Here is a 12,227-nt window from a genome sequence, read left to right as displayed (position 1 = left end):
CAGTGTCGATAGAAAAGCTTGCAATAGATGGCATGCGTGGCCAGCAGGAACACAAAGTCCAGGCAAGGCACCGGCCCTGAATAGAGCTTGACGGTGCATTGGTCCTCTTGGAGAATGACTCTCCAGCATTCATATTAAAGACAAGTAGGAAAGTCCAGAGCCACAAACAGGGTCCAGGCAACGCTGATAGTCAACACACATCTGAAGCATGTGTGCTTAACATATGAACAGTGGGAGTGAGAGCACATAACATGTGGCGCTAATGTAAAAAAAGCAAAAGGCCATGGGAAGGCAAAAGAACATGATCAGAAATGCCATATTCTTGTAACTGAAGGCGAAGGGGATAGAGTGCACAGAGGCCAACATGAAGAGAAGGCAGACAGCCAAACACATGTGGTCAGCCAGGCACGGGGCTCAGCAGGAGGTAGAAGAGAAACTTGTGCAGCATCAGTTGGACTGATTTACCCCGGGCTCAGGGGTCTCCGTTGGCTGCCTTGCTGGATCTTGTCTGCTTTCCTTTCCTTTTTCTGCACGGGCTCCTTCACTCATAAGGTAGTATTGCAGAGGATTGGGCCACAGTTCCTCATTGATTATCTCCACAATCTTGTCAGACTCAATGGAACTGTGGTTTGAAAACCACCCAAAGAAGCTACGGCTGTTGTCTGGGTTCCCCTGGCTTAGGGACTGGAGATCATGCCCTGGGAGCCACTGGATTGGAGTAGAGCGCGACACGACCTGGCCGGAAGGGCCGCACCCATACTCCTTTATAAGCACCTTATTTTGGAAATAGGGGTTGCGCCCAAAGTAGAACTTGATTTTGTAGCCTAATCTGGCGAGGCCAAGCTCTTCCACCTCCAAGCTGTTTAAGTAGCTGAGTACCTCTTTATCTTGGTTGTTTAGAAAGGACGCCAGCTGGGGGTGGTTTTGAAAAGCTTGCCCCCAGAAGCCTGGAATATTCTGGATGAGGAGGTTTCTGCGCTCTAGGTGGTGCAGTCGCAACTGGCCAAACTTGCGCGAGAGGCGAAGGTAGGCCCTGTCCGCTTGGGCGTTCATGGTCTCCAGCTTCAGCTGGACGGTCTCCAGCGTATCCATGCTCCCATCTGTGGCCAGGGGCGCTGACCCTGCATCCTTCTCCACTTTCTTTTCCTCTGCCGCTTGGCCGGAGGCACACTCCCCTGATGTCCCTTTCTTCAGCTTCCCACCAGCTATCGCCTGAGGGCCCCTCCCCACCGCACTACAAGCTTCTGGGGCCTTCTTCCCCACAGGGCCACGCCGATTTCCCACGCGGGGGACATTTTTAGGCCTTCCCACGGTCCCCACAGTTCCCACGAAGACAGTGTCTGTTGCCAGGCGCTCCGAGAGCGACGGGACCTTCCCCAGGCCGGGTCTGGTCGCGGCCTGCCCGCGGTCCCCCACAGCGCGGGCGCGCAGCGCGAGGCCACAGTCCAGCGGGAGCCGGCAGGCGCCCTCCTCCCCGGGGGGCCGGCGGGGCGGCGCGGGCGCAGAGGTTTCCAGGCCACCCCAACCCGCGCCAGCCTGCACCTGTACCGCCTGGGCTTCCTCCCCGAGCCTCTGGCACTGTGGAGGGTCCGGCTCGCGCGGGGCGTCGTCAGGAGCGGGGCGGACTCGGGCCTTGGCGCGGCCTTTGCCCCGGCTTTTGGCGCGGGACGACTTCCGACCCCGACTTCGGCCGCTCATGGTGGCTGCAGACGCGGCTTCAAAACCACGCTCCGACCCTGCGGCTCCTGGCGCCCGCTCGCGGTGGCGACCGAGTGGGCTTCTCCATGGCAACCGCCGACGTCACGCCCGCACGACTGTACCCTCGCGCGAGCACGGGCTGCGCCCAGTGATTGGCTCCGCCGCCGCAGCTGCGCACCAGGAGAGCCCCCCCGACCCCTCCCCCGCTCCCGCGCGACCCCCCGGCCTCCTTTTCGCTCTGACGCCCTCACGCTCTTGCGCGGGAATCCGCTTCCCCTAATGTCCGTCCATTGACCTCAGCGGTGCCCTCGCGGGCGCGTAGAACACGTCAGTGCGCGGCCGGCCGTCTCGTCGGCCTCCCCGCCCCGCCCCCATCACGCTCTCTGAGCACCTGAGGTTCCTTCAGTTTCCTCGTGACATCACTTGATGGAACTGCTGTGGTCCTCTCTCTCTCTCTCTCTCTCTCTCAAGTCTTTGAAAGTTTTTGCAGAGGGGTTTGTCCTGGTACCATAACTTGAGGGAATGGAAAGGTGGATGCCATCATGCCAGGGACGCAGCGATTTGTACGTGGAGGGATGCAGACGTAGTTAGAAAAATACTCGCACCTGGTATTTTGTGACTTATCGTGTACCCGGCACTTTACTAAGTGCTCTAGATGTTATCTCCATGTAGACGGGAGCTGCTGTTCAATTCTCATCTGACAGATGAGGAAACTGACTCAGAGATGCCAGGGAACAGTTCTAAGATCACACAGGTGATGGACGCACAATTCCAACAGTAGCCTAACTGGTAATCGCCGCCTGTCCAGTGGCTAGTTCTGCCAGGCCGGCTCAGCTGAGAGGTACTAGGCTAACTCTTCAGGAAGCCAGCCTTGCCCGTTAAACAGGCATGGACTATGAGTGAAGGCCACTATTCGGAGTTTCTGTAACCAAGGTAAGACACGAATGTGATCACAGGGTTTAATTATCATTGAAGGAGAAGAGCAGGGTTTCTCACGTTGGGGATCAGAAGCAGAGGTTCCATATAGCAGTGAGGAGGCTCTAGAAACTTCTTAGACCCTGCATAGAAACAGCCTAACACCCAATTTGGTGTTTCCAGAGTTGCCTTGGATCATAATGTTACTAGCCAGATGAGAGTCATGAAATAGGCCAGTGGGGAAGCTAGGACCAATGTAAAGGTATGAACAAAAAAACTTTTGCTCTTGTCCTTTTAGCTCGAAGGGAACAAGAAGGCTCTTGTGATCAGCTAATGGAGAGGTAAGCCCAGAAGCTCCTGGGAGCTCAATACCTCTTTATTGTCTTTATTCAGTGTGTGTGGTTATGGACCAACAGTCTGGCATCATATAAAAGCTTGCCAAACAGTGCAAAATTTAGGGCCCACCCCAGACCTAGTAAATCAGAATTTGAATTTTAACAAGCGCCCAGTTGATTTATATTCACATGAATGAATGTTCAAGTATAGGAGACAGGAAAAAGGAGTTAATATAGGTGTCTTTTTAAGCCAGGCATTGGCTTAATGTGACTGCTTTCTCAAGGGCTCAATGATAGCCTGCAAGACTCCATGATCTGGGATGTAGTTTCCTCCCCACCGTTACCCAACTTACTTCTCTGAACTCATCTTCTCTCTCCCACCTACTTCCAACTGTGTACTGGCATTCTTTCCTTCGTGTCTTTGCACTGGCTCTTCTTCTGCCATAATGTTTTTCCCTCAGATGTGATCAGTCATCTTGGCTAGCTCCCTTCACCCTTTGCTTCAGTGTGACCACAGTGACCATCCTTTTCGAAAGTGCCACCTGCTTTGATGGTGGGAGCACTATGGTAACATCACCAAAAGGGAAGGATCCTGTACTTCCAGAATACAAACAATAATATAAACCAGTGTGACCTCAATTTAAATAATAAGTAATAAAAAGAAAAGTGCCACATATCCCCGTCCCTCTTAACCTGCTATACTTTTTCTTGATTCATTGCACTTGCAACCTTCCAGCACACTATACCAATAATTTAATTGTGTTCTGTAACTGTCTGGGTCAGATCTATAAGGGCAGAGATCTTTGTTTTGTTCACAAGCTCCTGCAACAGTGGCTGATACACAAGGAGCACTCAAATAACTGTTGGGTGAAAGAATGAATCAAAGCAGAGTGTTTAAAAGTGCATTTATAAATTGAGTGCCTGCAATTCAGAATAACTGTTTCTTCCTTAGAGAAAGCAATGTTAGATGAAGTTTATATACTCAAATCAATAGATGGAAACAAACCTACTAAATTAATCATTTAGCCCCCAAAATCCCTAGTGTTCAGGGATAGTCTGTGGGTGAAAATCTACAGTGATAAATTAAAAAATTAAGTTTGGGGAATTAATATTTGACTCGAAAGGGAAAATGAAGGTCATTTCATAATCTCTACTTCTCAAGGCCTTTCATGCTCATCCTTGATCTGATAGCAGAACCATTAACTGTAATATTCATTTGGCAACTGAACATGCAGTCTTGTGCTTTTTTTTTTTTTTTTTTTTTTTTTTTTTTGTACAGAACTACCCTTTATGCTGGGTAACCACAGTCTGGAACTCTCTGTAAATCTCAGAAAATTTTAAATCACCTGAAGCAGTTTCCATCTCTTTTTACACCCCACTGAAAAGCAGGTTGGCCCACTTCTCAGAGCACTCACAGTTGTCAAGAGCCTTAATCCAGCATCAGCATGTGCGTCATTTAATGTTCACCCATGGCTAAGCCTCTGCAGGATTAACTAGCCTGGGCCACTGAAAATAGTGTTTATTATACAATCTGCCTTGAGCCTTTTTTCATCATGGCAAAGAGATAAGTATCAGGTGAAGGGAAACAATGTGTGATCACATCTTATATAAAGGTCATCATCTACTTCTGGTCACCAAACCCCCATGGCTTCTGTATTTAAGAGGGTGGTCTGTGCTGCTGAACTGAACCGTCAGTTTTCTTCTCAGGTATTAATATGTAACTTTCTGTGAGACTGTAGTTTTGCTTTCCAGTTAGATAGCAAACTATATAAGGGTTGAGATTGTGTCTTTTTATTTTTATCTCAAAGCCCCAAGCATGGGACCTTGGATATACTAGTAATAATAATTAAAAACTCACACTTAATTTGTACCAGTATAGTCCACTTATCCCCAAAACCAGTCCATGGACATGGGAGAAGTTATTACTCCCATCTCATGGGGTTACTGCTGCACAAAAAAGTTCACACATGGCTCAAAATCACTCAACTAATGAATGATTTTAGCCTCAGAAGTTAGACTTCAGCACCCATGACCATAATCACTACTCTGCGATGAAATATGGCTGGAGAGATTGAAATACCAACTGTTTCTAATTTGTAAAAATAACTTTCAGTTTTCAAAAATTATATATGTGGTGTACTTACATATGCATATACATATATAATACATATATGTATATCAATTAGTCATTAATTTTTTTCTATGTATAAACCTGATATGGCAATACTTAACAAGTGAGATTAGTTTCAACAGTCCATGTTGGGAATAAAGTGTCAACATTTATACTGCATTTGTCATAGCAGTCTGAATGTTATGAAAGAAAGATAGGTTTGCTATCATAAACTAAAAACTCTATTTTAACTTCTTTTCTAATATTTAGGGATTTTAGTCCATGATAATATAAGCATTTAATTGATTATTTTAAATGTTATGATATTTCATCATTGGCAAGTATTTACTACTCATAAAAATGGTTTCAAATAAAAGCAGGTGAGGGGGAAGGGGCCCAGTTGGGCCTTGCGTTGTTAGCAAAGGAAATGCAGAGTCAAGGATTTGAGCAAAAACCAGCCATGCGGGGCATGCTTCATCAGTGGACAGAGTGGGAATAGAGGCAGATTCCAGAGACCATGCAGACCAGCTCAGCCTCAGCAAAGGCCAGCAAAGACAGAAGACAAAATTCACACCAGTCCCTTTTCCATCTCTTTCCTTAGTCCTGGGGAGATAAAGTAACAGGGTCCATCCTAAAGGATTAAGTATTTACCTAAAAGAAACTAGAATTTTAAGTGTTCCTGAATCACTTGAATCGCCATGTTGAAATTCATCTGAATTTTATAAATTGCTGCAACTATAAAAATTAATGCTCATTACCTAGTATTACCCAGACTAGACCCTATGTCTAATGGATATAGCCATTCAACACCAAAGCTGAAGAAACCTAAGAGATATGTGACTTTAAAACTCCTTAGAAGATAAGAGACACATAATTTCAGAAAATACCAAAAGGCATTAAAAGAAGATCTCATAATAAAACATGCTTATGATTGCAAAAATCAAGAAATCCATGAAACTCCAATCACCACATAGGTGAGCATTAAGAAGGCATCCCTAACGCAAAACTAAATGCTCCCCTAGAAAGTCTTCTGGTGATAGGTTGAATTGAAAACTGGATGTATTGCACTTCGGTTATTACATAATTTAATAATTATCACATAGTTGAATTCTCTAATTGGATTATAAATGCAGGCTGTTATCTCTAACCAGATCAGAAGTTCCATGAATTACAAAGGTCAAGCTTACCTTCCATGTAAGTTTCATAGTGCCTTCTCCCTTAATTGCCCCACACACTTTTTTTTTTTTTAGAGATTTATTTATTTATACATACAAGAGCTGGAGTATAGTCCAGAGGTGTGGGTGGTGAGAGTACTCACCAGAGACAGAGCAGGGAATGGAACAGGCAGACTGACTGAAATACACTGCTGAGAGGAGCAGCAGGCGAGACAGGAGAGGTCTGCTGTACCATGTGGGCGGCTCCCTGGCCGGCTGGGGATCGAACTCATGCTGCAGAGGGTGCAGATTGCCTCATAGTGCGGTGCTTAACCCCTTGTGCCACCAGGGAGGCCCAATCCCACACGCTTTTGCACCAAACAACCCTCATCAATTTCCAAGGCAAAATAAGTTGTCCTCATTCAATACCATCAATTGTTATTTAGTGCAGAGAACAATGGAATGGATTCAAGGTTCTCTTTGCCCTACCCTCCCTTTTATGACATTCAAGAATGTTTTGTTCATATCATACTCAAAATTTTTATACCTTTATTATTCCCTTTTCTTTATGTAAACACAGAAACACTCTTAAAATCCTTACTCTTCTTTTCCAACAACATGTTAATAGTCAGAAATAATCTAGAGAAATGAAATTGGTTGTTTTTTACGTGAAAGATTCACTAGAAGGAAAAGTCCCAACAGAACTTGGATATGAATCTTGGGGCCTCCCAGAAGCAAGAAGTATTAGAGAAAGTGCAGCATAGAAAACAAATTGGAATTATCTTCATTTAATATAATCTAAGATCCTGCATGGATTACACCAGATGCTGAAATTGATGAAGACTAAGATCTTTGTGGAGGAAGACTGGTAGGGTCCTGATGTGGGGTTGGGAGAATGAATCCTTACACATCACCCAGTGTATCTCAGACACCAGCTAGGTAGCTATGGTGGTGAGAGAAACCAATTAGAAGGCATAATCTCTGCCTTATCAAACAAGCCATCAATTTTCATGAAACCAGGAACTTTTATTGAGAACATGAAAAGAAAATGAATGGTAGAATCACATGGAATATAAAAATCAATGGGAATACATCGTGGGGCTAAAATATTCAATGATATGTTGCAGTCAGTTTGTGCCCATGAGTTTGTCTAGCCCCAACCCCTTGCCCATAGTCCTTAGCACCCACTTTAACTGGGGTAGTAGTCACATCCTGAGCTGACTATTAGGACCTCTGTGCCCTAATAGTCTTCCTGCCTCCATAAGCTTAGGGTGTCATTGTGTCATTTCCTTTTACCTGGGCTAAGTTAACTGAAGATACTCCTTACCTTCTGGAATACCCATTTGGGTTATTCATTCTATATTCATCTAAAGATATTTTGAAGGAGCACATAAAATTAGTAGTTGGGAAAAACAAAAAGGAAAATTAAGAAAAACCAATGGACAAACAGTGAATTACCCAAACTTCTTGGGTTCCAGTGTGTCTCATATACTTGCTAGCTAGAGGCAGTGCACAGATTTGATATTGGACTTTTATACGCTAGTATAAAGAGAGAAATCAGCTGTGGTATGATGTTTATAATGTTGTAATATTTAAACAATACACAGGTCCTCAAAGAAAGCACACTTATTTGGCATATTGAATCCAGAGAGAATTATCCAGATTGAAAGCCCCACTGATAACTTGACAATGATTCCCTCACTGTGGCCATGACCTATAGCACCTCCCTGTTGACTGGTAAGCAGGAGGGTGAGCCACTTTGTAAAAGCAGTTCCATCATGATTCAGGTCCAAAGCTGGAATGGCTTGGTCCAAGGAAACTGTAGAGTTAAGAGGGTGGTCATACATGCTACATTCAGCCTCTGCAAATATGGCCTTCCTTGAGTAACACAGTGCCCCGTACCTGAGTATTTATTATTTGTGGTAGACAACATCATGTGAAGAGTAGGCTGGTAAATTTCATTCTGTCCTCTGCTACCACGTGGGGACAGAACTTTCCTGAAAATCACCCCTCCCTAGTCCTTCATCTTTTTTTCCATCTCCCCTAACGTTCCTTTCTTTGCTTCCACTCCACAGTGATATGTTTTAAGAAACCATACCAATTGCCTAAACAACTATTTTCCCACTTCAAATCATCTCCCATTAATAGGCAAACTACACTGAGTGCTCTCAGAGTTAAACTGTGTTTTCATCTGGGTGACTGTACCCTGAGTTTCTCCACAGTGTCAGAGGTGGTTGCTTGGGTCAGAGTTCTGATATGGGGCCGGGCAGGTCGTGTGTGAGTGAATGAGACAGGCCAGCACACATCCTTAGGAACTGTGGCAGGCTGAGGGGGGTTACCACCTTAGTCCAGCTCATGGTAGCCATGGAGAAATCTGCATTTTCATGTGAAGTTTCTCACTTTGAAAATCTTATGAGAGCTGAACAAACAATTCTGTTTGTGTGCTCCTTTTTACAATCACTGTTCCTATACCCTTGTTCTTTTTAAACTATATTTTTAAGTGAAATAATGAACACATATCTGGAAATTCTTTGAATTCCTCCAAAGAAGAGAGGTTTGTGTGGTTGTCACTAGAGAGAAGTCTGAAGTCTTTGAAAATAGAAAATGGCAGTATGACTCAAAGTAGAACTCTGGTTGTGTTGTTAAGTGAGGAATGACTGGCAACTGGAAGCTTTTTCTCAAGACAGACACAAGAGATTATAGTTTCATCAAGCAAGATTTTTATCCCTTTTCATTTTTTTTAAAAGATTTTTTTATTTATTTATACAAGCACTGGGTACAGTCAGAAGTGCAGGAGTGTAAGAGAATTCACCAGAGCGGGGAGCAGAGCAGGCAGAAGGACCAAAGTGCACTGCTGAGGGGAGCAGCGGATGGCAGGAGAGGTCTGCACGCCATGTGGGACCCTCCTCCGGTGGCCGAGGAGCAGCTGGGGATCGAACTGGCGCTGCAGAGGCTGCGGGCAGCTTCGCAACCCAGCGGTCAATCGCTGCGCCACCGGGGAGGCCCCCTTTTCATTTTTTTTTAAGATTTATTTGTGTATGCAGAACTGGGGTACAGGCCAGAGGTGTGGGGGTGAGAGGATTCACCAAAGACAGAGTGGGGAACAGAACAGGCAGAATGACTGAAATACACAGCTGAGGGGAGCAGCGGGTGAGTCAGGAGAGGTCTGCTGCGCCATGTGGGTAGCTCCCTGGCAGGGGATCGAACTTATGCTCTGTGGCTGCCTATAGCTTCATAGGTTGTGTTTTAACCCCTTGTGCCACCAGGGAGGCCCTCCCTTTTCATTTTAAACTTCAAAGATGATCATTTTTTTAATTGCTTTTATTTTTTCATACATAATACTCTGTGCTGCCTCTGATTTCTTAACATATGTAATTTATATTCTGAAAACATTTTCACTCACTACACTATGAAGGCTACAAGACAAAACCAGCTAGGAGACACATTCCTGCCATTTGGTGCCCCCAGGAGCCTCATCTGCAAACCTTAACTGAGCAACTAACGCACTTGTGACATAAATGGCAGACTTGAGTGACTGACTATTCCTCTGGATTTTTTTTCCCTCCCCATCTTAATCAATATCCACATAATTGGTCAGGTGGGCCATCTGGCCCCTCTGATTCACACATTAAGACAATTAGGATACCAGCCAGGTAATTGCTCAAGCTGGCATTTTTTTGTAACTAAGACAAAAAAGCCTAACACTTTGTCTTCCTCAGAAAAAGTCACCTCCATCTGGTCTTGCACATGATTCAGTACTAAATCACATAGTGTCTAGCTAAAAATGGGTATAACTAGAGTTAGATAAATACTGAATAGAAGTGGATTATGTGGCTGGCAGTTTCCTCCTGCAGATTCTAGACTGAATCTAGAATCATACTGATTCTAGAATCATATGAATCATACTGAAGTATGATAGCAAAAATCTAAAGTGACAGTACAAGTCTAACATAAGAATAATGAGTATACCACATGTACCAAGATTTTACACACTGTGAGAGGGAGTCACTGGTCACTGGAGGACAGTGTGACTCCTCTTCTCTGAGATGGAATAGCAGAGAACGGAAGAGCTGGGAAACTGGGTGAGCCTTGCAGTAGTTAAGCACGGCAGGGCTGGGGGCGGGGGTTTGGGAGGCTAAGATGGGTGATGGGGGAAAAGCTGAAGGAGGGGAAGACCTAGACATTCAAGACCAAATAGAAGGAAAGATAGAAGACAATAACCAAGCTATGGGAACCACCTAATTGCCCAAATACACGTGAGCAGATCAGGAAGATGTGATTATATACATGATAGAATACTGCTCAGTTATTCTTGCCATTTGTGGCAACATGGATAGAAAAGAAGGAAGATTATGCTAAGCAAAATAAATCAAAAGGAGCTAAATACTGGATGATATCATTTATGTGTGGAATATAGAGAAACCAAACAAAATATAGGGAAACCAAACAAAAATCAGTTAAAGTCAAACAATATAACAAACCCTAGAAAGCTAAATGTAGAACTGTGGGTACCAGAGGAGCACAGAGGACGATGGGATGGACTATGGGTACTTCGGTGGTGGGTGTGGTGTAGTCACAACACCTGGAAGGGGAGAGCCCATACCTCTAAAACACAAATAATGATATAAACCAATGTTAACTCAATTTAAAAAGAATAAAAAATTATATTCTGGAGCTGAAACTTATGGAGGTCTCCCTCCCATGCTGTACCCCTCCTTTAATAAGAAAATGTAACTAAAGGTCAATAGCATGTCATGGTTGAGGAGATTTCTAGAAAGTTAGCTGCTCCTAGCACAGTATCTATGAGTCAGGAACCAATGTGAAGCAAAATAAATAGTAGTTTAAATACAGAATTTTTATTTAGAACGTGAAAAGTATTTACCATTCTGTGGCTAAACAAATGTCCTACAGTTGGAGAGACAGGAGATTTTTTCTTCCCTATGTGATAGGGTCTCCTGACTTCAAGCCCTACAACCCCCCCAACTCCCAAATCACAGAGCAGTGGAGGCACCAGGGGTAAGCCTGGATATGACAGTGGACACTAAGAAGGCTTTGTGAAGAAGTTTTGTAAGCATAAGAGAGAGCCCTCGAGTACTTGGGAGGACTACCCAATACACAAGGGGGAACTGAAATAAAACAAAAGTGCCTCTGGGAAGGCGATAACAAATATTCCTTTTGTCTTTTGTCTCCCATTACTTGAACCAATTAAAAAGTAGAACAAAAGTACCCAAAAGAAGCAAATAGCAATCAGTTCTCCCTGTTTATAGCAACCACTGATGTTTAAAAAAAATTACTGTCATATGCTTTATGTATAACTCTACTAAGTGAATTCTTTAGTCATTGAGAGTTTGTATGACATTCTCTTTTGACGATGAAAGAATTCATTTACTGAAAGGGAATTCTGGAAAGAGTCATGTAAGAATCACACTATCATAATTCAGGTTTGTCTAAGGATATGGTCTTTTGCCCTTAATTTTATCATTCAGTGGTGACTACATATAGTCCAGTCCCAAACAACTACCCCCCAAACTACATACAGTCAAAAAATAACACATCATTTAGGAAAAAAATAGAAAATTTCTTTCATCATTTTAAGATTATGTGTGTAGAATTAGAGGACTGAACCAAGTGGGCTGGAGGAATGGAGTTGACAGGAAAGAGTTGACCACAGGAAGGGGCTAGTTAGCATGCACTGAGATCTAAAGAAATCATACCCAGATCTTTCTGATTTTGAACTCAGAAAAATGAGGCTACCTGTTGACAAGAACAGCAAGAAGAAGGAGGAATTAGTTTCCTATTGCTTCTACAACAAATTACTGCAAATTCAGTGGCCTCACACAATGTAAATTTACTGTTTTACATTTCTGGAGCTCAGAAATCCAAAATGGTCACACTAGATTAAAATCAAGATGTTGGCTGAGCTGTGTTTCCCGATAAAGACTGTAGAGGGGACCCTGTTCCCTATTTTTGTTTGTCTTCTTGAGGCTATTTGCATTCCTTTGCTCTTCCTACCAG

General features: G+C 43.9%; 1 protein-coding gene across 1 annotated transcript; it reads right to left on the bottom strand.

The window, feature by feature from the left end:
* Positions 1-447: 447 nt before the first annotated feature.
* On the bottom strand, positions 448-1,698 carry TSPYL5 (TSPY like 5; the record flags this gene model as incomplete). Its single annotated transcript, XM_084230129.1, has 1 exon — positions 448-1,698. The coding sequence occupies one exon, from the start codon at positions 1,696-1,698 to the stop codon at positions 448-450; it is 1,251 nt and encodes a 416-aa protein (XP_084086255.1).
* Between the last annotated feature and the right edge of the window lie 10,529 nt (positions 1,699-12,227).

This window comes from Talpa europaea (genome assembly GCF_964194135.1).
Source record: "Talpa europaea genome assembly, chromosome: 3".
Classification (NCBI taxonomy): domain Eukaryota; kingdom Metazoa; phylum Chordata; class Mammalia; order Eulipotyphla; family Talpidae; genus Talpa; species Talpa europaea.
Note: the sequence above shows the minus strand (reverse complement) of the source record. Positions and strands in the feature narration are given on the sequence as shown.